The 23,569-nt window shown below is 43.1% G+C and overlaps 1 protein-coding gene across 3 annotated transcripts in view; it reads right to left on the reverse strand.

Annotated features, from left to right (window-relative positions):
• Positions 1–4,803: 4,803 nt before the first annotated feature.
• The window catches only part of brsk1b (BR serine/threonine kinase 1b), a 35,840-nt gene continuing 17,074 nt past the window's right edge, over positions 4,804–23,569 (reverse strand). The window contains exons 12-19 of one of the 3 annotated variants that reach the window (XM_072693379.1): positions 18,725–18,875; positions 18,503–18,563; positions 15,962–16,250; positions 14,305–14,353; positions 14,050–14,173; positions 12,300–12,507; positions 12,119–12,214; positions 4,804–12,011 (exon numbers count right to left, since the gene is read on the reverse strand). In XM_072693379.1, coding sequence (XP_072549480.1) covers positions 11,803–12,011; positions 12,119–12,214; positions 12,300–12,507; positions 14,050–14,173; positions 14,305–14,353; positions 15,962–16,250; positions 18,503–18,563; positions 18,725–18,875 — 1,187 coding nt within the window. In that variant the 3' untranslated portion in view covers positions 4,804–11,802. Of the gene's footprint in view, positions 12,012–12,118; positions 12,215–12,299; positions 12,508–14,049; positions 14,174–14,304; positions 14,354–15,961; positions 16,581–18,502; positions 18,564–18,724; positions 18,876–23,569 lie in introns of all 3 variants that reach the window. The other 2 variants (XM_072693378.1, XM_072693377.1) reach the window with 2 other exon arrangements.

Genomic DNA, 23,569 nt, shown 5'->3' on the forward strand with positions numbered 1-23,569 from the left:
TTACACACACACACACACACACACACACACACACACATTTATACACACTCAGACACACCCCCTACCACACCGCCTACAGCGCGCTGCTCCATACGCACTGACGTCACGTTTATTTCAGTCACACACTGCTTGTCCAAATGTTTGTGGACACCACCTCATTCTAACGAATGCCTTCAGCTACTTTAAGCTACACCCATTGCTACACCCATTGACAACTAGAGAAGTACTGCCAATAGAATAGGACTATCTGGGGTAGATAAACGTGAACCTTTGGCACCATGCCATTGCCTATAACACCCCCCCCCCTCCCACACACACACACACACAAACCCCACCTAGCATTGAGCTGTGGAGCAGTGGAGGAACTGTGTCCAGGATGGTCCAGGACTTTTGGGATGCTGAGGTGGGGTGGTGATCATCATCCAATATCCTGACCTCACTAATGCCCCTGCTCCTGTCGCTGAATGCAATCAAATCCTCACAGCAATGCTCCTCCAAAATTCAATAGAAAGGCTTCTTCCCTAGACAGTAGAGACTCCAACAAAAGCAAGAAGCTCTTTTTGAAAGCCTTGATTTGACTTGAAACAATGAACGAGCAGGTGTCCAAATACTTTTGTCCATATAATGTACTTATATGCGAATGTTTTTTGGACGCCTTGTTTTAGACCGTAGGTGCGCATCACCAATAATGAATAATTATGCATAATGTACACCAGCATTACAAAAAAAAAAATATATATATATATATATATAGTTTATTTTCATGCAAATTTAAATGATAAAAGTCGCTGTTAAATACGTTTTAAATTAAATGTATATATGTTTATTAATTTTGAAAATTAAGTTCTGATTTAAAATATAGCTAGCAATTATAACAGTTTTAAATAAATTAATATTGAAATTATTATTAAATAAATTATTATGCAGATTTAAATGATCAAAGTCGCTGTTAAATACGTTTTAAATAAACTGTATTTATGTTTATTTATTGAAAATTAAGTTCTGATAAATTAATATCCACAATAATGTTCTGATAAAAATAAATTCTGGAAATTAAAAATATAGCTAGCAATTATAACAGATTTTTAAATAAATTATTATCAATAGAAATGTAAAAACATAATTTATTAAAGCAATTTCAAGCATTTCACCACAGCCGTGCTGTTATTTCCTAATAACATGCGACCGTGAGTGTTTCTTTGTTGTTGTTCTTGTTGTTGTTGTTTTTTTTTTTTACAGAAGTTCGGAAAATAAATAAATAAATAAAATAAATAAATAAAATAAATAAATAAATCGATTTAGCGAGCGTTATTGTGTTAGCGTATCCTTCCGCCAAAATATAGTTCCTTAACTAGCGGCTTGTTGCTACGTCACAACAATGAACGTCCCCACCTCCTCACACAGACCAACACGCTCAGCTCCGTTTCCCCCTCAGTCTTTCCTGTCCGTGTGGTTTTTGTAATTGTGGACTCTTATCTTAATCGTTTTAGTCTGCTTTTAGGGCTTTAACGTCACTTCTTGGTTCATTAAATGGTTTATAGCTGAAAGACGTTCAGCGGAGTGATACCGTGTTTACGGAAATCAACGTGCAGTTGTGGCCTCTCAACCAATCCGCTTCGTGTCCGGAACTATTTGTTGTAAAAGTACTCGATATTCCTCAAAAATAGAAAAACTGAATCCAACAAGAAATATGATCATAACTTAATATTAATAAACTACTGAAAAAACACAACACTAATTATTAAGATGACAGTATTTCTAAACGTTTAGATGTTACAGTAAACACACACACACACACACACACAGGCATATACACTGTAGAGACAAAAGTATTGGGACACCTGCCCATTCTTTGTGTCTTCTGAAATCAAGGGTATTAAAAAGAACTGATCCTGCTTTTGTTGGAGTAACTGTCTCTACTTGTCAGGGAAGTAAGGCCTTCTGATTTGGAGGATTGCTGTGAGAATTTGATTGCATTCAGAGTGCTAATGAGGTCATGATGTTGGATGTCACCCCCAACTCCTCTATTCATTCCAATCCCACAGTAGTTTCATTGCTCCACAGCTCAATGCTGGGGGGCTTTATACTCTAGTCCACGCCTGGTGAGGGGTTCACGTTTATCTGCTCCAGAAAGGAGAGTCCTAGTACTTTTCTACAGGGACTCGACAAGCTGTGGGTATATATATATATAAATGTGGCTTCAATACAAAAATACATATATACATACATTTAATTTCATGCTCATTTAATTATTTATTCCTACATATATATATATATATATATATATATATATATATATATATATATATATATATATATATAAAGGAGGTAAACAAGCTTTTGTGTGTTTTGATCATTTAAACAAACAAACAAACAAATAAATAAGAGTGCAGTGAGGGAGGAGAGGTGGACGGTTTAGATGTATGTTTATTGTTCTTTATTTATCACAGGCAATAATAATAGTGCACTTCTGTTTGAATTATAATACAGACATTTCTCTTTTTTCCTCCTTATCATTTCTTTTTTCCCCCCCAGTTTAACGACTTCCATCCTCAATTGAAAAACATTGTTGTCTACTGTGCGTGGGGGTGCAGGGAGAGAGAGAGAGAGAGAGAGTACAGATTTACAATCTTATCTGGTATAATCAATAATGATGACGACGATAATCAATAATCATCAGGTAAGTATAGCATGGATAAAGAATGAAGGCATGAGTAACACGTACTGCTTTACAGTGAACAGAGAGGGGGGGATGAGTGTATATGCAGGGCAGGCGGGACGGGCGGGGCAGGGCGGGACGGGAGGGGGGTTATGATGCTAGAAAATAGGGGGAGGTAAAGTATAGTGAGTGAGAGAGAGAGAGTACACTGAGGTATATAAATTGTAATAAAAAGGGGCGGGGCTTTAGAATACATGTGCAGGAGAAGTGATGTGTGTGTGGGTTGGACAAAACGCAATTTAGTGTGTGTGTGTGTGTGTGTGAGAGAGAGAGAGTTGGGGGTGGGGCACATAAGGGTGAGCACAGTCAGGAAGTAGGACATTCAAAGCCAAGGACAGAAGGCAAGTGTGCTGGACAGAGTGACAGTGTGTATATCAGGCCTGTCTAAGCTCCGCCCACAAGCGCACTGTTTCATAGCAACTGTTGCCAGACTGGACAAGCTTTCAGTAGCCTGGTAAAATGTAGTGTTGGGGAGATTACTGATGATTACTTATGCAAAAAGGGTTCTATTAGCGTGACTATTGCTATCTAGAACCAATTTTTACAGGTTTTTGAAGAACCACACACAAAGAACACTTCAACAAGGCGAAGAACCGTTTATGTATTCAAGTGGTTCTCCATGGGAGGATGCTTTGTAAGGGTGCACTGATTAAAATGACTAGGCTGAAAATGTAAACGACCTGAATTTCTTGTAATTACACAAAAGCATCTAGTTATTATGAGATATTATGTCATAAAAACCACATATGTCATGATCATGATACAGAATCTTGTAATCTTGTAAAAACCTGTTGCAAAAGACTAAAGTATCATGATATTATGAGATAATTATGAGATATGAATAATTATGCCAAAATATCTTATAATTATGAGAAAGTATTTCACTATTATGAGATATTGTCATAAAAACCACATGTTCTATTTCAGACGTAGAACATCTCATAATTACACAAAGTATCTTGTTATGATTATATTGTAATTATGATGTAGAACATCTCATTTTGAGAAAGCATCTCATTATTATGAAATATGTCATAAAACAACATGTCGTGATTATGATACAGAACGTCTTGTAATTATGAGAAAGTAGTATCGCATTATTATGGGATTTTATGTCATGAAAACAGCATATTGCAATTATGAAACAGAATATTTTGTGATTATGCTAAAGTATCTTGCTATTGTGAGATATATAAGTCATATTTAGGCGTAGAATATCTCGTAATTATGAGAAAGTATCTTGTAAGTCCTCAAAATGACCGGCTATTATCTATGAGGACGTTTTCTGTGGGGCTGTAGATGCTCAGTTACGGCTGAAGCAATGCCTAAGGGGTAACACTGGGATCGAATCCAGGCATAAAGAAAAACTGTCACCTGGAACCTGCGACCAAGTCAAAAAGACAAAAATAGCCTAGTTATTTCACAATAACTCATTACAACATAATAACGAGAGATTTTCTCATAATTACGAGATGTTCTATCATGTCATAATCACGACACAATGTCATTTTTACATATATTTCAGTGACGAGATATTTTTTCTTATCTAGAACCAAATAGAGTTCCAAAATTGTTACTAATAAACATATCCGATATCAATACATCGTTAAAAACCCTAGTAATTTCTGCCATTCAGAAATCCAGCAACCATGACCTTTAGTGTAGAACAGCACTACTCTGAGAACGATAATAACAGTAGATGTGCTCAGGGAGAATAACTACTGACAACAGAATGACGATACTAAGATAGAGCTGGAGCTTCAGTGAGGCAATGATGACTCTTAAAGCAGCATTATGCAGCATTTCTACCTTCAAATAGCAGCTTTAAAATCTTGCTGACCCTCCACTGACCTGTGGTAGGGAGAGTAGCGCTGCTGTCATTGCTACTCAGTGCTCGGCACACCAGAAACTGCACCGTATTCACACTGTACCGCCTCAGTCCACATACTTCTTTACCTTCAGATGACAGTTCAGATCTCTCAGCTTGCCAAATGCACGTGAAAAACCTGTCCTAGTGGTGGGTCAAAGCACAAATTTGTGCTTTGACCCACCACTAGGACAGGTTTTTCACGTGCATTTGGCAAGCTGAGAGATCTGAACTGCCATCTGAAGGAGCAACAGATGCAAATATTTACATAATGCTGCTTTAATTTGAAAAACTGCAACCGTACTCTGCATTTACTCACAGCTACTGTGTTTTATGAATGTGCATTTCTTTAGTTATATAGAAATACACATTCAGAAAACATTCACAATATCACAATGAAATTTACAAAGTAGGCAGACTGGAAAAAATGGCAAATGGGCCTTCGCGCTAACGCTAGCTCGGTTTGAAGGCCAGCTGAGCTGTCCTAGATGAGTAATATTTAACATACATGTAAAATAAATATAATCTATAATTAATAAAGCTCTAAATTGAGGTATTGTGATGGGTACTGGGTTGTTCCCATTAACAGTTTCCCATTTACCTCAATGGGACGTTTACCGAATTTCTGTCCGAAGCTTGTCCTACCTAGCTAGCCACAGTAGCTAGAAAAGTACACGTTTGTGGGTAGAGCTTAGAAAGGGCTTGAGTTTCACATTCACACACAGCTGGTGTCCACATCGCCTGTGTCTGTCCCCCGTCCCCCGTCCCCCCAGTCTAACCTCTGAGACTTAATGCCTATAGATAGACACAGAGTGGACATTTGTGCATTAGTTGAGGCTGAACTGTGACTGCATGGGAAAGGCCGGGAGTGCACGTGCCAACCACTTGACCGTGATTAAGGCATTTGGAGTGTATTTCAGTTCTGCAATGCACACACACACACAACAAACACCTGAAGACTGTTCGCTGTGCAGGCACACTGTATTGGTGTGTGTGTGTGTGTGTGTGTGTGTGTGTGATGCCACTGTACCTAGCAGGAACTGATCATTGTGCTGTTTAGGATGTGTGTTATTTGCTGTTGTGATGGTGTGACAGTATTGCTATTGTCCAGATTGATCATTATTATTATTATTAATAAACGCTAGGCTGGAGCTCTTCAGCTATTCCTATGGTTCACACAGGCCTTGTAGAGTAGGCTCGTCTTACTGGAGGTACACAGTAAAAACTCCTACAGTGTTACACCAACATCCGATTCAGCGCTGCTTTCAATACGACCCTCGCCAGCTTCACCGAATATCAGCTGTAATATCAGTAGCTGCTACACAAAGCCCAGTTTAAGCAGATTTTATAAGTTTTATATGATTAATAACTGTCCTAAGATAAAATAGTACAGCAAGTTAACAGAACAACAAACGGTCTCACATTTTAATACTTAATTAATGATGTTTAATGAAGTAAAACGTCTTTAAGTCTTTTGCTCTAGTGGGAAACATTGAGGAAAATCTTTTTGTTTGTATTTAATTATTAGTATTTGTTTTTGTTGAATCCCTGCCCATTATGTCTTCCTTTTCGAGGGTATTTCTTGTCTTGCTTGGGTTTGCTAAACCTTCTTGTGATAGATAGATAGACAGATAGATAGATAGATAAATAAATCAATAAATAGACAGACTAAAGTATAATATTTGATTTGGATGGACTTTAAACCCAGCTGAATAATAATAATAATAATAATAATAATAATAATAAATTGTCACTGTCATCCAAAACTTTACGGCAGAAGAATAAAAACTTTTAAAAGAAGTCAATGTATGCAATGAAGCAATTCTATTGGTCCATTCACCATGAAATGTTGATACAATGTAAAAAACAACTGCCAGATTTACATAATGTCGAAACTACAAATTTAGAGCCACTTTTTTGTCTGACAAAAACAACAATAATAATAACAGTAATAATAATAGAAATAATATATTGTTTCTGTCATCCAAAACTTGTAAATGTAAAAGAGCAACTGCCAGATTCACATTATGTCAAAAAACAGCAAACATTGACACACGTTTTTTTTGACAGGAACAATAGGTAGTAATAATAATAATAATAATAATAATAATAATAATTTGAAGTTAAGCTGACTGACAGATCAGTAACTATATGTAAGCAATCAGGTTTCAGAATTTTCTAAAATGAGAATAAAACTTTTAAGTTTGATAAAATACAACGTCTGATCTCATGTGACTGGAAATAGACGTCTGGGCTGCTGCTAGGATCGCTGCCAACTGGACGAACTTTCCTATAAGGAATTAAACGCAGCATCTTTAACATTTCCATTGAGGTCTGGGTAAGTTCTGCCGCTGACATAAAATATATATATATATTATAATATATATATATATATATATATACTAAACTAAAATCCAATGTTTTCCAGATGTCACGTTGCTGTAAAATGCCAACATTTAGTTGGGTTCACAAGGTCTGGTGACCAAAACTCACTGTCTGCTAAACTTCATGATGTAACATCCACACAACGTGAAATTCTAACGTTGTCAGACGTTGATTTGTTGTTGGGTTTGAAGTCCTGGTGTTCAGTAACCAAAACCGGAGTCTAACACTGGAGCTTGACATCAACTCAATGTTGGTTTTTGGCGGCTGTGTGACTTCCACTTCTAACTGACATTCTGAAAGTCTGGAAAACGTTGAATTTTGAGCTTAATTTGAACGTCTTTCTGACGTCAATGTGACGTCCGGTGCCCACTGGGTTGGGGAGAACCACAAGAAGAACTAGTGAGGGCGAGTGATGGAGGGCAGGTTAGAAACAGCACTGAAGCGAAGAGCTGCTCTCGCTCACTCTCTCCATGCTCACCACTAAAGGCTGTAGGAGTTGATTGAACACTGTGGGTTTTTAGGTGTACCTACAATGTGGTGTGTTGTGGACGCGTGGTGGGTGGGTGGTGTGAACAAGTGGGGTGGCACAGGTGGACCCAAGCTACAACCTTGCTTTCCTCGTACGCATCGGGAGAGGTCTGGAGGGGGGCGGAGCTTTGTGTTTGTGACTAGACGGTGGATTGGAGCGGAGTGGATTGGAGAAAGCTGATTGGAGAAAGTTCTTTGAAGTGGAGATTAAGGGTCAGGTTCAGGGTCAGGTTCTCGTTCCTCAAACCCACACCCTAATCTAGACCCCAATCAACCTAAAACCCCAACCAAAAAACAAACAAACAAACAAACCAAACAGTCCCACAGATCCTCAATCTGCACTCAGCCGTGCACTTCACCGGTTCGCATGGGAGAGGGCGGGGCAGCGCTGGGTGGGGCAGGAAGGGGTGGGGACTGGGTGTTTTCGGGTACATTTCTCTTTTTAGGACAGTGCATTCCAGTTTGTAGAGTCCAGTTATCATTCATTCCATCTCATATTATCTGTGTGAAGAAGAAGATCGACAGCGTTCTCATCGACTGCAGCCGTCCAATGAGACAGTCTCGAGTGTGTGTGTGTGTGTGTGTGAGAGACAGTGTATATGTGTGTGAATACTGCTCGCATTCAGTACATGGGACTTGCCTCATATACGCACGAGTCCGACGCTTTGGGCTTTTTTGTGGGTGACATTCTGACGGACGGAGGGAGAAAGGGAAGGAAGAGTTTAAAAGGCCTCTCTCCTTCTCCAGCCCTCCAGCCGATGCTCTCCTCTATCTCTCTGAGGGTCTTTTCAGTCTTTTCAGAGACCCTTATTGTTCCTGGAGGGAATTCTGTAATCTGTACCCCGGCAGGAATTTTCCAAGGTGTGAGATGATGCCTACTTGGTAGAGTCCTCCTTTTTTTTTTGTTCTTTGTGTTTTTCTTTTTTTTCCCTTAAAAGAAATGAAGTGAAATGATAATGAAATGAGGAAACGCAAACAGAACTGGAATGGTAGCTTTAGCTTTTTTTTTTGCAGCATCGTTCTTAATGTTGTAGAAAACCAAGAAATAAAAACAAGAACAAATTTCATCACGAATCCACCGGGGTCTCCATTCTGGTGGCTTCGTTGGTCCACTTCTGATGTGCCAGCATCTAAGCTGACCAATCTCCACAACACCCAAATAAATAAATAAATAAATAAATAAATAACTTATAAAAAATTAACAATAAAACACAGCCTCTAAACCAAAGAAATACTCTGTGTTTTTGACATTCACTTGCTTGTACTCGTTCAGTTTGGTGGCGAAAGCTCCTCACTGTGACGTTGGCTGCAGATCCTGGAGGTTCTCTTCTTCTTCCTGTGATGGACATTTTTTTTTAAATTATTAAAGTTCTCCTCCGCCTCTGGGACAAGAGCTATGATATAAATGCCACCTCTAAATGAGCGTCCGGCATCTGGTGGACATCTGGTGGTCCGAGACACTCTTTCTCACTGGTGGGCTCAATCGGAAAACCAACAGGGACAGATTCATAAAACGCAATGTCAGGTTTACGGTCATGGTGACGTGCTTCTTCCTTCAGAAACGAGGCTTCCTGCCTTGTGATCTGTCGCGCTACACAACGGTACATTTTGGTGGATGTGAATTTAATTGGATTCTGCACGGCCATATCAGAATATTATGACCACCAATAGTGGGAATGAATAACCAACTGCGGTTTGGACGACACTAGCGAGACGCCGTGGCGTGGACTGCATCAGGTGATGGAAGGTGGGAATCAGTGGCCTGTGGGGCACCACTGTTCTGCTCTGTGAGAAGTCCATTCTTGGTACACTATCACTACAGCAGTTTCCATGAAGCTACAGATTTCCGAGATGCTACCGCCCTTCACCCTTCAGCGCCCTTATTATACGGCCTTTCGGACATTGGTCGAATGATGACGAACTTTGCCTGTGACGACTGTTTTGTGCTCTGCAACTGACTGGTGTGCTCACTTATTTATACACGCAGAAACCCCGTCAGGTGGCATCGTTCGCAACCAGGGGTGGTTATAATGTTCTGATTTGACTGTATAAGATCGTGTTTTCAAATATGTTTGGTCGAACAGGTCAGTCTTGATGTACATACACACACTAAGCTGATTAAGCCCTTGAACTTTAAGCTTATTTGTTTTTATTTGTTTAAGATATTAATTTTAAATACTTAATTACTATAATATGAACATTCAGTAACAGCTACGTAACTAATATGTCATTTGTGTCATAGGGTGAGGACTTGAAGTATGGGCCAATATCCAGGTCTTTGGGGTTTAAAGGGTTACCCCACATATTAAAAAAAAGGCACATTCTGATCGGTCTGTCTGACATTCATACTTATGTTCTTGAGGAGGATCTGACTGGAAATATTGATTATTTCACAACTTTGAATGTGGCTCAGCCAATCAGAGTAAACATGCATATACTGATGTACATTTTCCTGTTGTTTTTTCATTGCTGTATTTTACATAGCAGTAAAATTACTTTTTTACTTTTTTTTTTAAGGTTGCCTTTTCTTTGTGTTTTGGCCTCATTTTTGGTGACTGAAAACAGGTTTTTGAAAACGCTCTCAAGATTTGGGAAAAAAAAAGCTGCTCTGATTGGTCCAGCAAAGCCACTACGACCCAAGGACCGTGGGTTCGAATCCCACGTCATGCTGTTTGCCATTAGAAGCCGGAACCTGAGGGAGCACAATTGGCCTTGGTCTCTATAGGTAGAGAGGCATGTGGCGGTCCTACCCCTCCCAGTGTTGGGAGCATTGCACTTGATAGGGGATGAGTACTAATCAGTGGTTTGGGTTATTGGTTATGTAAAACTGGGAAGAAAAATAGGGTAAGAAAACAAAACTACACTTCTCTGCCCAATCAAGAGTGCTGTGGATGGCTTAGAGACAACAGGGTTGTCATGGCAATGTAAAAACCCTGTAGTACTTTTTTTTTTGGTACAAATTAAGAGTTTAAGTCTTTGAATTATGGAGACCTGCTGCTTGAACAACACACAGCAAAAAAAAAAAAAACAACAAATAACACTGTGCTGTACTTAGGTCTGTTTTGGCCGTTGCGCTGCATTTTTGATGAAGCGGACATCAAACTTTGTGAGGTGTTAGCGGCCCCCGGTTGGGCTAGAATGCTCAATCTAGCGTTTTAGGGTTGTTTTGTGTTGTTTGAGATGTTTTCAGAAACGGTGCTGAGTGATGGTCATTCACATGACTGAATCATTAACATGTGGATTCTGTGATTGGCTTGATTGGTAAAATGTCTTGTTTTTAAGGTGACTGCAACATGCTGATTACCTTCACCTCCACCTAAACCTTTAACCCTAGCGGTTATGAATCTGACCCTCTTTGTGTGTGTGGTATTATTATTATTTTTTTTTTAAACAGCCAGATATGATTCTTGATACAGTCTACTGAATCCACAACTCAAAATAAGAAGTACTCATTTCTCCACAAGAAGGCATTGCTTTACTGTGGCTTTGTCGCCTATATTTGCCTTGTGCTGATATGGATACGTCACATGGGACCAAAACCACAGGTTCTACAGTGTTTTCTGGTCTGTTAATTATTCCGTTTGGGGATCAAAATTCCAGATTTCCATCGATCATTGCTTTTCTCCTTTGATCTTTATTGATCTTCTCATTCTTCCTTCTGATTTGGGTTCTTTTCATGGTTTTCCCGAATCCCGAGTTTTCCAAATCACAGTTTACAGCATTTCTGTGATATTTCCATATATTTCTCCTTATGATGATGATGGTGAAGATGATAGTGAAGAAGATGATGATGATGATGATGGTGTTAATGATGATGATGACGACGCTGATGGTGATGACACAATCATTTCTGTCCACCTCCCGTATATTCCTCAGGTGATTGTTAGCTAGTTTGTGGGTGGTATAGCTTACTGTTGGCTTCAGAGATCATCCATTTATTTCCCAGGCCTTCAGACATGTGACACTCAGAAGAAGCTTACAGCCGAGATGTTCTTCAAGTTCTTTGCTTTTATCTTCCCACTGAGATCTGCTGTACTTTTGAGGCGTGGGTGACTTCATAGGTCCAGCTTTCCGAATGCTTTTCATGTATCCAGCTGATTCCCCGTGTGTGAGGTACACTCCAAGTTCCTCTCCCAGAAGCTGTATTTGGACTACAGGTTTCTCGTTAGTGATACGTGTGTGTATGTGAGCAGAGTGTGTCTGTGACTGAGGGGGTCTGTGGGTAGAGAGGGGGTATTTCGGGGGTTGAGGGTAAGGAGCGGGTCCCAGCCCACTCTGTACTGCTGTGTTCCAGAGAGTTCTCTCAGGGTTGAGACTGGGTTCCGTTGGAGGAGAGGAGGCGGGTTTTGTCCTTGCCGGACCCCCTGCGCTGAAGGACACCTCCACTTCCCGCCATACTGGTTCCCTCTCCACGCTCTGCCCTTTCTCCGCGGTCTCCACCCCCTTCTGAGCGACGGGAGTTCTGCCGGGTGGGCGTGCCTGGGGGGCGAGAAGAGAGCCCGTTCTTCTCATCTGAGGAGGAGACGAGAGCATGAAAAGACTGAGTATGATGAGGCTGAGCAATAAAAAGCAAGAGAGAAAAAATGTATATATATATATATATATATAGTGGGACAGACCCTCACCAGCGAGTGCCTGGACAGAGGGCTGGTCATGAGTGCTGAGTAGCTGGGCCTGTATGGTCTCCACCACTCTCTTAAACCTGCGGCTAGGACCTACGAGACAAAATCACGTTCCAAAGAACCCTACTCAACACTGCACAGAATATTTTTACCATGAATATTTTCAGTATTTCCTTACCTGATATGAGGGTGAAAGTGACGCTGTAAATGCCAGACTCCCTTTTCCCCTCTCTCTCCCGCTCTCTCTCTCGTTCCCTGGCCCCCTCAGAAAAGGCGATGTCCACCTGGAACTTGACAGGCTTCTGGAAGACGGATGAACCTCCGGAGGATTTATACTCCGCCCGGAAACTGGTCTGAGAGATTACACTGTGGCTCAGGGAAGGAATCTGAGTGAGAGAGATAAAAGACTGTCAGGCGAGACTGTCAGGACGAGGAGAGAGGAGGTGAGGCAAGACGAGGCAAGATGAGGTAGGGAGAGATGAGGTGAGGCAAGATGAGAAAAGATGAGGTAAGATGAGAAGAGACGAGGTGAGGCAAGCCAAGATGAGAAGAGAAAAGATGAGGTAGGGAGAGATGAGGTGAGGCAAGACAAAAGGAGAGGAGGTGAGGCAAGGCGAGAAGAGAAAAGACGAGATACGGTAAGGTAAGGTGAGACGAGACAAGGCAAGACAAAAAGAAAGGAGGTGAGGCAAGGCAAGATGAGAAAAGACAAGGCAAGATGAGAAAAGACGAGGCAAGATGAGAAGAGAGGAGGTGAGGCAAGGCGAGAAGAGAAAAGACGAGATACGGTAAGGCAAGATGAGAAAAGATGAGGCAAGATGAGAAGAGAGGAGGTGAGGCAAGGCAAGATGAGAAGAGACGAGGCAAGATGAGAAGAGAGGAGGTGAGGCAAGGCAAGATGAGAAAATACGAGGTAAGATGAGAAGAGAGGATGTGAGGCAAGGCAAGATGAGAAAAGACGAGGTATGATGAGAAAAGACGAGGCAAGATGAGAAAAGACGAGGCAAGACGAGAAGAAAGGAGGTGAGGCAAGGCAAGATGAGAAAAGACGAGGCGAGATGAGAAGAAAGGAGGTGAGGCAAGGCAAGATGAGAAAAGACGAGGCGAAATGAGAAGAGAGGAGGTAAGGCAAGGCAAGATGAGAAGAGAGGAGGTGAGGCAAGGCAAGATGAGAAAAGACGAGGCAAGATTAGAAGAGAGGAGGTGAGGCAAGGCAAGATGAGAAGAGAAAAGATGACGTAGGGAGAGATGAGGTGAGGCAAGATGAGAGGAGAGGTGAGGCAAGGCATAATGAGAAGGGAAAAGGCAGGATAGGGTGAGAAAAGGCAAGGCAAGATGAGAAAAGATGAAGTAAGGTGAGATGAGACCAGGCCAGACGAGAAGAGAAGAGGTAAGGTGACATGAGATGAAATGAGGCAAGACGAGAAAAGAGGTGGCGAGGCAAGAATACATGTTAAATGTTCTAAATGTGGGGGTGAGATAAGAGTCAAGACAAATAAGAAAAAAAAGAGAAGAGATGCGAGGGGAGGTGAGATGAGAAGAGAAGAGATGAGACGAGACGAGGAAAAAAAGAAGAGACAAGGTAAGGCAAAGCAGGTGAGATGAAGTGAGACTAGAATAAACAAGATGAGACAAGACGAGGGACGGGAAGGCAATGTGTGTGAGATGAGAAGAGATGAGACAAGACAATAGAATAAACAATATGAGACAAATAAAAGAGATGGGGTGAGACGAGATGAAAGAAGATTAGAGGTGATTAGGAGAGAAGAGACAAGGCAAGGGAAGGAAAGGTAAAGTAAGATGAGACGAGAGAGACAAGATAAGAGAATAACGAAGATGAGACCAGAGACGTGATAAGAAGGCGTGAGAAGAAAGAACAGAATAAGAGAGAAGACACGTCGAGGGGACGATGAAGAAGAGACACTCACGGAGAGAAAGGCGTGAACAATGTCCGCTTTGATGGAGCTGAGGGGTTTGTCTCTGATCACCACAAAAATCTGCTCCTCCTTCTCCAGACTGATAAAGTTCCCGAACCAAGACTTCTTAGCCAGCCTGTAGAGGACAGACAACAGTTAACACACACACACACACACACACACACACACACACACACACACACACACAAACTCACACAAAGTGCATATTTCAATATCACTCATCACACAACCACGCCTGGTACTCACTCTGGGCTTGACTCGGGGGTGAGACTGGACATGTCTTCTGATGTAGGAACTACAGAAACAGACAGAAGTGAACATCCCTGCCACAGTCGTAGGAAACCTTCAGACAGACTGTTGACTGAAATGCATGACTGAGGCCTGTGATTAGGAATTCTGGAATCCAGGTCCTGCATATTTAATGTATTCCCAACTTTAACACACCCACTTTAACTCAGGAATGGTCTGTTATTGAACTGATTATAAAGTCAGACTAAGGGAATTAACATTAACAACTGCCCAGGGAAAATCTGGGAAAGTTGGGACAGCAGAGTTGGAAATCCATTTAGTGAATATTCCTTGATATTCCTTCACTGCATGGGTCTAGTCCATAATCCATAGCCATGAAATCTAGCCGGTAGCACTGTTTGTCAGATGAAGATCCGATGAAGTAAGTTCACCACTTGTGGAAAAGCCGGTTCCCGTGGGTTGACTCTGACCCATTCAAACTCTTGCAGAGCTTGCAGACCTGTCTGCAGGTCTTACCATAACAAAGCAGGTATTTCTTTGTCAACATTCCTGTTTCTAGAAAGCAGTCGCAAAGCAGCCATTGTGCACATATGATTGGTGAAAGGCTGCTCGGCCGCCAAGAGCTGGATATGATGAATGCATATGAGAATATTTATCATAATATATCATATAATATATAATATAATAGCAAAAGATAGTATATAGTCTAGGCCGTAGATCCGTGTTTAGTTATGTGATATCACTGCTTTTGCACTTAACTAGAACCAGAACATTATGACCACCCCTGCTTTGTAATGAACTCAGGCCGGGACGTTACAGATGCCATGAGACAGGGTTTCCCAGCAAATACACAACGTTGTCTAACTTCGTAGGGCTTTGCTACAACATAGGATTACCTTTTCACAACTTTCCAATCATGTTCAATTACCCATTTTCTGACAGTAGAACTTCATATTTTTAACACTAGGTCCTTATAACGTAACCGTGTTTGCTAGGTCTGCTGCGTGAATAAATAAGCGGGCACACCAGTCAGTTGTAGCAGAGTGGCAAACGTTCGCCATGGGCAAGAGACGCAATTTACTGGTGTCCAAAAGTACATGATAATAGGGTACAGAAGGGCAAAGGATGGTAGCATCTCGGAAACTGCTATCTTTGTGAGATGTTCTAGAGCCGCCGTAGTGAAGGTGTACCGAGAATGGACACATTGAAGGCCTCCCAGCGGTATAACAGTGGTGCCCCATGGGCCACTGATGCCAGAGGAGGATTCGGCACTATTTTTTGACGTATTCTTAATTTGGCAGCTGTTCTTTACAGTGTATAATTATGTAATGATAATTTGACCAATAGAAATGCTGAAAATCTTTTTACATCGACTTCCAGCAAAAGCTCCTCCTGTAAAGTGGCTGTTTTGAAAATATAAGATTTTGATCCTAGCTCTGGTGGCTTCAATGCGAGGGGAGTGTCTTAACTAGTCAAAAAAACAATGCCTGGGAACCTTCAGTGCTGGTAATAGGTTATGCTGGGATGTGTGTTTGAGTGGGAAAACACCAAAATATGCAGGACCAGGACCTCTAGGACCAGAACCTGGCCGGATCCTGATAAACTAGAGGCTAAACCCACCGCTACACCTCGTAACCCATAAAGCCCGTCTCACCCTGCAGCTTGCGGCGGTGGAAGCGAGGCGAGCCCAGCAGGTTGTTCTTGAAGGAGTTGAGGCGGGTCCTCCAGTGGGCGGAGCTGCTGGCGGCCATTCCTCCGCCTCCTCCGCCGGGGCTGGAGGGCGGGGTGAGGGAGAGGGAACCGCCGGCCACTCCGCTGCCGCCCCCTTCGGCTCGGGAGGAGGAGGAAGAGGAGGAGGAAGAGGGCGGGGTGGGAGAGGGGTGCTGGGGGTGGTGCACGGGGGTCCCGAGGGGGGTGGGGAGCGGGGAGCCCTGCGGGGTGACCTGCGACACATGGGCAGAGTTAGGATAGACGGTCTTAGTGACGGACTTGAGGACGGAGGAGGGAGCGGGAAAGAAGAAGAAGCGAGGGATGGGGGAGAGGAGCGGGGACGGGGAGGGGGATGGGGAGGGGGGCGTCTGCAGGGGAAGGGACTTCATGGACTGTAGGTGGGGTCGCTCGGAAGCCGCCTTAGACGGCAGCGTCTGGGTTTTTTGGTCGGGCACGCGAGGGGCCACCCGGGGTGTGGTGGTGACGCTTCCTGCTTTGGGGTCTTTGGACTGGGTGGTAGAAGCAGAAGTGACCTCTGATTGGCTGAACGTGAAAACGGGACTCTGACGAGGCGGGAGAGAAAGGACAGAGGGGTGGAGGAGGACAGAAGAAGGATGGAGAGATGGAAAGAGAGAGCAATGGTGATGAGAGTTAATGAGAAGCTATGGTTCGTGATTAGCAAGAACAGAGTTAAACTGAGTATGGAACAGAGTTAGGAAAAATGGCACACATTTCGACCAGACCAAGAACATACACGCCTCTGACCTCCGGTGGGATTTTGATCAGCGATGGCTTCAGTGAAAAATCTCATTTACGCAATTTACCCACAGCCCCAACATGTACAGCTGAGACCACGAATCACACTATATGTCCAAATATTTGTGGCCACCCCTTCTAATGAATGCATTCAGCTACTTTAAGTTGCACCCATTGCTGACACAGAGCTTGTCCAGTCCCTGTAGAGAAGTACTGCCAATATAATAGGACCCCCTGGGGCAGATAAACCTGCCTAATGCCAGGAGGGGTATAAAGTCCCCCCCCCAGTTCTGAGCTGTGGAGCAGGGGAACTACATGTGTTCTCTGGAATGATGGATAGAGGGGCTCCATCCAGTACTTCTGGGATGCATAGTGAAGTTGGGAATGAGGTGGGGTGGTGGACAACATCCAACAACCCTGACCTCACTATCGCTAAATGCAATCAAATCCTCACAGCAATGCTCTTTCGAAATCTAGCAGAAAGCCTTCTTCCCTGGACAGTAGGGACAATTCCTCCAACAAAAACAGGAGAAACTCTTTTTAAATACTTTGGTAGAAGCAATGAATGAGCAAGTGTCCCAATACTTTTGTCCATATAGTGTAGCTTTGGCTTTCGCTGTCTTTCGTGTTTGAGCTAAAACCACCAGCTTTCTTCTCGCACAAAATGATCAAATGCAGCGGCGGCGACTTCAGGAGAACATGGTGTTGCTGATACTGGAGAGCAGCTCATCACCTCCAGACTCTGCTAGCTATAGGAATACAGGTTGCTTTGGGAATTAGTCCTCGAGACCGCAGCATTTCCAGTGCCAGTGTCCCCAGAAAAGGAGAAGCTCAATCTCTAAGGAAAAGCCGGTGAAGCAAACGTGGTCTGTGCTAGCCATCACTAGCTTTTACCATCTCTATTGTCCACTCTGTCAAACTGGACCTCTTCAGGTTTATACTGTTACCTGAGAAGACTTGAGAAAACCAAACCCAGGGGCTAGGCTAAAAGCTAACCGGACTAAGAGGACTTTGTGTTACAGCACTGCAGTTACAGTGCTACAATTCTGCTATAATATGTGGGGTATGTGAGACGTTGGCTGGGCTGTAAACCAACGAATAAAAGCTGAGCTTAGTGTTCTTGAGCTCAGTCCGCCCTAAAAAGCAAAATACCAAGGTGGTAATTAGGCTTGTTAAAACACATCTGAGCATTCTTCAGCCCAACAAATGTCTAATACTCACTATTTATACTCAATAAATGCAGTCTTTAGCACCTTTACCACTGCAGCTTCCATTAGCCTCGTAGCTCCAGTGCAAATCTAAACATTGAAACCCGGGGGATTGCGTAAATAAGATTTTCCTCAAAACCATCCCTTTGATTTGTTATTGTGTTAGCGGAGTTAATAAATGAACCATTCTCAACTGTTCTGAAGGGGGTTAGATCCAAGACACAGAATGTGCAGTGTGTGCAGTTGTTTGCATGTGTGTGTATTTGAGCTGGAAGGCCTGTGGTATGAGTGATGGCTCCAAATGAGACAGTATGAGGTAGATGAAGTCTAAGAAAACAGCAAGTACACTCAGTTCAGTTTTACCGTCCTCATTATGTTACAGTCTAAAGACCTGACCACACCACTGCAAACATTAAGACAAGCACATCTTAACCCTGCATTCAAATCCTGAATGCAGTTTTGCCTGAAGCTAACTGATGGAGTGTGTGTAGACACCTCCTCTGCTGAGGGCAGTAACTTACTCTGGGGCTGCTGAGAGGACTGGAGGAGAGGCCCGTCGAAGCACCACTGACCGAGCGGGATCTGCCAGAACACAGGGAAACATCACAGTCAGGCAGGATACTGTCAGTACTCATAGGACACTGTGGTGTTTCCAGTATCACGTTACTGTCAGGGTCCATGCAGGGTCCCCCCCCCCCCTCTCCCTCTACCCAGCATACATCCCTTTGGCTACAGCTTTGTACCTCTGGCTGTGTGCAGATGTGTCCAGTGCTCTGCGAGGAGGTGTAGGTGAGCCCTGGTCCGTCACACTCAGCACCTCCAGACTCTTCCTCTCCGGCCGGCAGCGCCCGTGGCGGGTCAGCATCGGAGAGTCCACGCGCTTGCGAGGAGGATCTATTAACATAACAGACGAACACACACAGTTTACCATCATTATTGTAGTGGCCCGGGACCCGGGACTTATTGGGCGTATGGCAGGAATAGCCCCTGGAGAGGGTCCCTGTTCATGGCACAGTACCACACTCATGCTTACATAGGGACAATTGAAGCCCTAATTTACCTGCTGTTTGTTTTTGATGGGTGGGAGGAAACCCACAACCTCAGACCCCTGTAGCTGGGTGGAACGTACACTACCTCCTGATTTTTACTAAATTTAGGAGACTTGCTGTGAGGATTTGATTGCATTCAGCGACAAGAGCATGAGTGAGGTCAGGATCACTCATGATCAACTCCCCAACTCATCCCAAACCACTGGATGGAGCACCACCATCATTCCAGAGAACACAGCTCCATTGCTTAACGCCTGGCATTAGACAGCATGGTGCCAGCAGGTTGATGTTGATCTGCTCCAGAGAGTCCTATTCTATTGGCAATGCTTCTCTACAGGGACTAGACAAGCTGTGTGTGTGCATTTTTACATCTGTGTCAGCAATGGGTGTGACTTAAAGTAGCTGAAGGCATTCATTAGAAGTAGTGTGCACAAACTTTTGGTGTGTACTTGCTTTACTGGATCACACCAGAACTGAACCGTATCATAAAGTACTAAAGACCTTACAGCAGACGACACCCTTTATCACAGTACATCATGTCTGTATCGCCGGGGCCGAGAACATTTAAATCTGTGCTGGAATTGTAACATTTCAGACTGTACTGGAGCATGTTTCACAGTGTGTGTGTGTGTGTGTGTGTACATATCACTGACAGCCTGTTCAGAATGTAACCAGAGTGTAATCTCATTACTTTCTGTTACTTTTTAATGAATTCATTACGTACTGCTGAGTGCTCATATACAGCCTGTATAGACTACTACAGCTATGCTGTGGAAATTGCTCAAAGAGTCATTTTTCCTTTAACCCCTGAACCCCTAGGTTTAATTTTGAGTTTTATTTTTGACACCTTTTATTTTAAGTAACCACTTATTATTCAGTAACATCCATAAATAATTCAGTTACAACTGTAAATGACTCAGTAACTGCTGTTAATTATCAGTATTTTCTAAAAAACTGATTCAGTAAATGCTATAAATGATGAAGCAACTGCTGTTAATTATTCAGTACCCTCTATAAATGAATCAGCAACTGCTTTAAATGATTCAGTAAATGCTATAAATGATTCAGCAACTGCTTTAAATGATTCAGTAAACGCTATAAATGAATCAGCAACTGCTGTTAATGATTCAGTACCTTCTATAAATGATTCAGCAACTGCCTCACCTCTAGGCTCAGCTAACCATGACTGACTCATGACTGCAAACTCAGCGTGCGACAAAGCGAAAGCGAGGAATGCAAACAGGGATCCATGCTACACTAGATTTTATCAATGCTAGCTTTTACCATCTCTCCATCGTCCGCTCCCTCAAACTAAGTGGACTACCTCAGCCAAACCAAACTGGTGCCACACTCACAACAGAAGGGAAAGAAGCAGTGGGGGTAAGGCTAAAAGCTAACCAGCTACAATCTCTATTGCTTGCTCGGAGCACATCACATTGAGAGGACACAGCGAGAGCACAGCAGCGCTATCTGGTAAGATGTACCAAATTATAACTATGCTACAATATGAGGGCTCTGTGAGCTGTAAACCAGCCAATAAGAGCAGAAAACCAGTGCGTTTTATTCCGAGGGAAAATAACAGGGTGGTAAATAAGCTGGTTAAACTTTGTCGGTTTATTTTTCACCCCATACTTACTATTTCTACAACAAACAACAACTTACTATATTACTAAAATACTCGGTAAAGACATTATTTAGCCCTTTTAATGTAATCCTGTGAGTCGTCACCCTGCTGTTTTCTGATCTGTCAGTGCCGTTACTCGTATCCTGTTACTACACAACCCTGTGAAAAGCCTGAAGACGGTAAAGAGATGCCCTCCCTGCAGTGATAAACACTGCTCTCTTCTTTATCTGCGTGACTGATGACTTTATCTACACGTTAAACCAGATGTTCCGCATGTCTGGCGCAGCTGTGGGCGAGAGCACCACGGTGCACGTTCCCTCGCAAAACAGGTCGGCGCTGCAGGCGGGACATTTGGGGCGTTATCAGATCCCCCGGAACTTCTGGACTGCATTAAAGCATGAAATCAATTTTATTGCCTATTAATTGAAACAAATCCAAAATACCTCATTGAATCAGACTTTTCATTTAAAGAGAAAAGTTTGTGGACGCTCTTGTAACAAATGCATTCAGATTCTTGCTGACACAGATGTGGAAATGTACCCCCCCCCCCACACACACACGCAGCCTGTCTAGTCCCTGTAGAGGAAGTACTGCCAATAGTATAGGTCTCTCTGGAGCAGATAAACATGAACATGAGCTGTGGAGCAGTGGAAGAACTGGCATGTGTTCTCAGGCATGATGGATGGTGCTGCATCCACTACTTTTGGCATACAAGCTCATCAAACTAACGCTCCTGCAGCTGAATGCAATCAAATCCTCACAGCAATGCTCCAAACAGTTACTCCAAATAAAGCAGGATCAGCCACCCTTTTTTTTTTTAAAACCTTGACTTCGGAAGCAGGTGTCCCGATACTTCTGTCAATATAGCGTATTTGCCCCAGGAAATGAAAGCAGCACTAATGCGTGTAAGGCCGCATTCCACCCTAACAAGCAGAAACTGCTGTTTATGGCTTTCTAGCGCTTCCCCTGAACGCCTGACTGACGCTGCCCTTTATCTCTGCTTTCTGCTACATAGGAAGAAGCTGAGTTAGGGTGAAGCACCGGTCAAACCCGTCTCACCAGTCACACCCCTCAGTCACTCCAGTCGAACCGGAGCAGTGCTGCACCCGTAGTGACAGACGCTGCAGACGCTTATGCAGTAACTTTGTTTACGAGTCTGGATCCACTGACTCATCGGTCATGCTTCTTGTATTGGTCAAGATTTATGGTCACATGGTACAGTGTCTATCAAACTGCTCCGGTTCTGTGAGGTTAAACTTTAAACATTATAAACTGTCAAATAATAACCAGCGATGGTTCTGTCTTACCCCAAATGCCACCATGTTGCCTAATGCCAGGCGTGAGCTAGAGGGGTATAAAGCCCCCCAGTATTGAGTGGATGAACTGTCCTGGAATGATGGCTGGATGGTGCTCCATCCGATACTTTTGGGATGGGTTGGGGAGTTGAAGATGAGGTGGGGTGGTGATTATCCAACATCTGAATATCTGAATGCAATCAAATCCTAACCAGGTAAAATCAGTAAAATCAGCATAAAATGGCCTCAAGGAGAACATCTGTGATACAAACTTGCTTACTTACGTTGTTACGGATTATTTTATGATTTTAAAAGGTTTTCCTACTAAAACCACGCTGATATTGTAACATTCCAAGTAAAAGGAGGTCATTTATTTGCTATTTTTGAAGGTCAGTGCAGCGTGTGCTTAAAGCTCAGTACATGTTAACTTTTGCCACGGCTGTGAGAGACAGGGTTCCTCGACTGCAGCTCTGACAAATGGCCAAATACCCCTCTATGTAGCAACAGCACAAACACTGCTATAGCCACATATATACCACCCACTCATGCCTTTTACACTTCCCAGTATAAAGTCCCAGTCTAAGGAAATCCTCGTCAGAACTGTGTCTAAAGGACGAAACTGACGGACAGGGGCCGACGGCGGGTTTCGCTGTTTGTGAATGTAAATCTCTTTGCTTCCGGGCAAGAATTGCATCTACACGTCAGCACAGGTCCTTCATCACCAATTTCTAGAAAGAACACTCTGCAGGGAATGGCAGACCATTAACACATGGAGCTCCTTTAAACAACGCAAGCCTTTCCACCCTAAAATCTGGTATCTCCATTTTTGCTGGTTTTCACTTTTTGACATAATGTGAATCTGGCAGTTGTTCTTTACATTGTGTCAGAACTGCATGCCAAGAGAAATGCAACCAATAGAAATGCTCCTAAATTGAACATTGACTGTTCCTTCCTTCTCCTGTAAAAATGCCATGCAAGCTTTTGCATAACCGACCATCAAGATTTAAAGACAAGAACAGCTGAAGCTGAGAGAAAAAAAAAAGAAATACACTGGTATTTTTGGCTCCTGGGCTCCCCCTACAGGTGAGGAGTGTAATTTACTTTTACTCCACAGCAGTAAATGCAAATCATGCCCTCATGTACAGCTATACATGTGCATTTCTGGACAAGCTGAGAGCTCCAGAAGCTTAATCTAAAGGTGGAGCAGCATGTGGGCTGAGGCGGTAGAGTAATACTACAGGATTTTACACTAATATGACTTTATGGGTTCTGCAGCGTTACACAGCAGCAGTTCTGGAGAGAGGTTCTCCTCCTGCAGCTCCACCACCAAAACTCCATAGTGCAGTAGCAGCAGCGTTCCGGACCGGAGTGGGAATGACGGAGACACCGTTCTCCCTGTTCCAGTCAGTGGAGCATCAGCATGATCCTGAAGCTGCTGTTTTAAGATACAATTACATATCTGACAGCCAATGTCTCTGAACATTGAACTCTTTTGGCTGTGATTTGCTACTGCTACTGCCACACCAAGAGGAGGCAGGACTCCTAACTCCACATTCTCCGACCTGCGTAGCACGATTCAAATGTAAGTCACCCTTAAAAAAAAAAGCATCTGACAAACGC

The sequence above is a fragment of the Salminus brasiliensis genome, chromosome 12, assembly GCF_030463535.1.
Source record: "Salminus brasiliensis chromosome 12, fSalBra1.hap2, whole genome shotgun sequence".
NCBI lineage: Eukaryota > Metazoa > Chordata > Actinopteri > Characiformes > Bryconidae > Salminus > Salminus brasiliensis.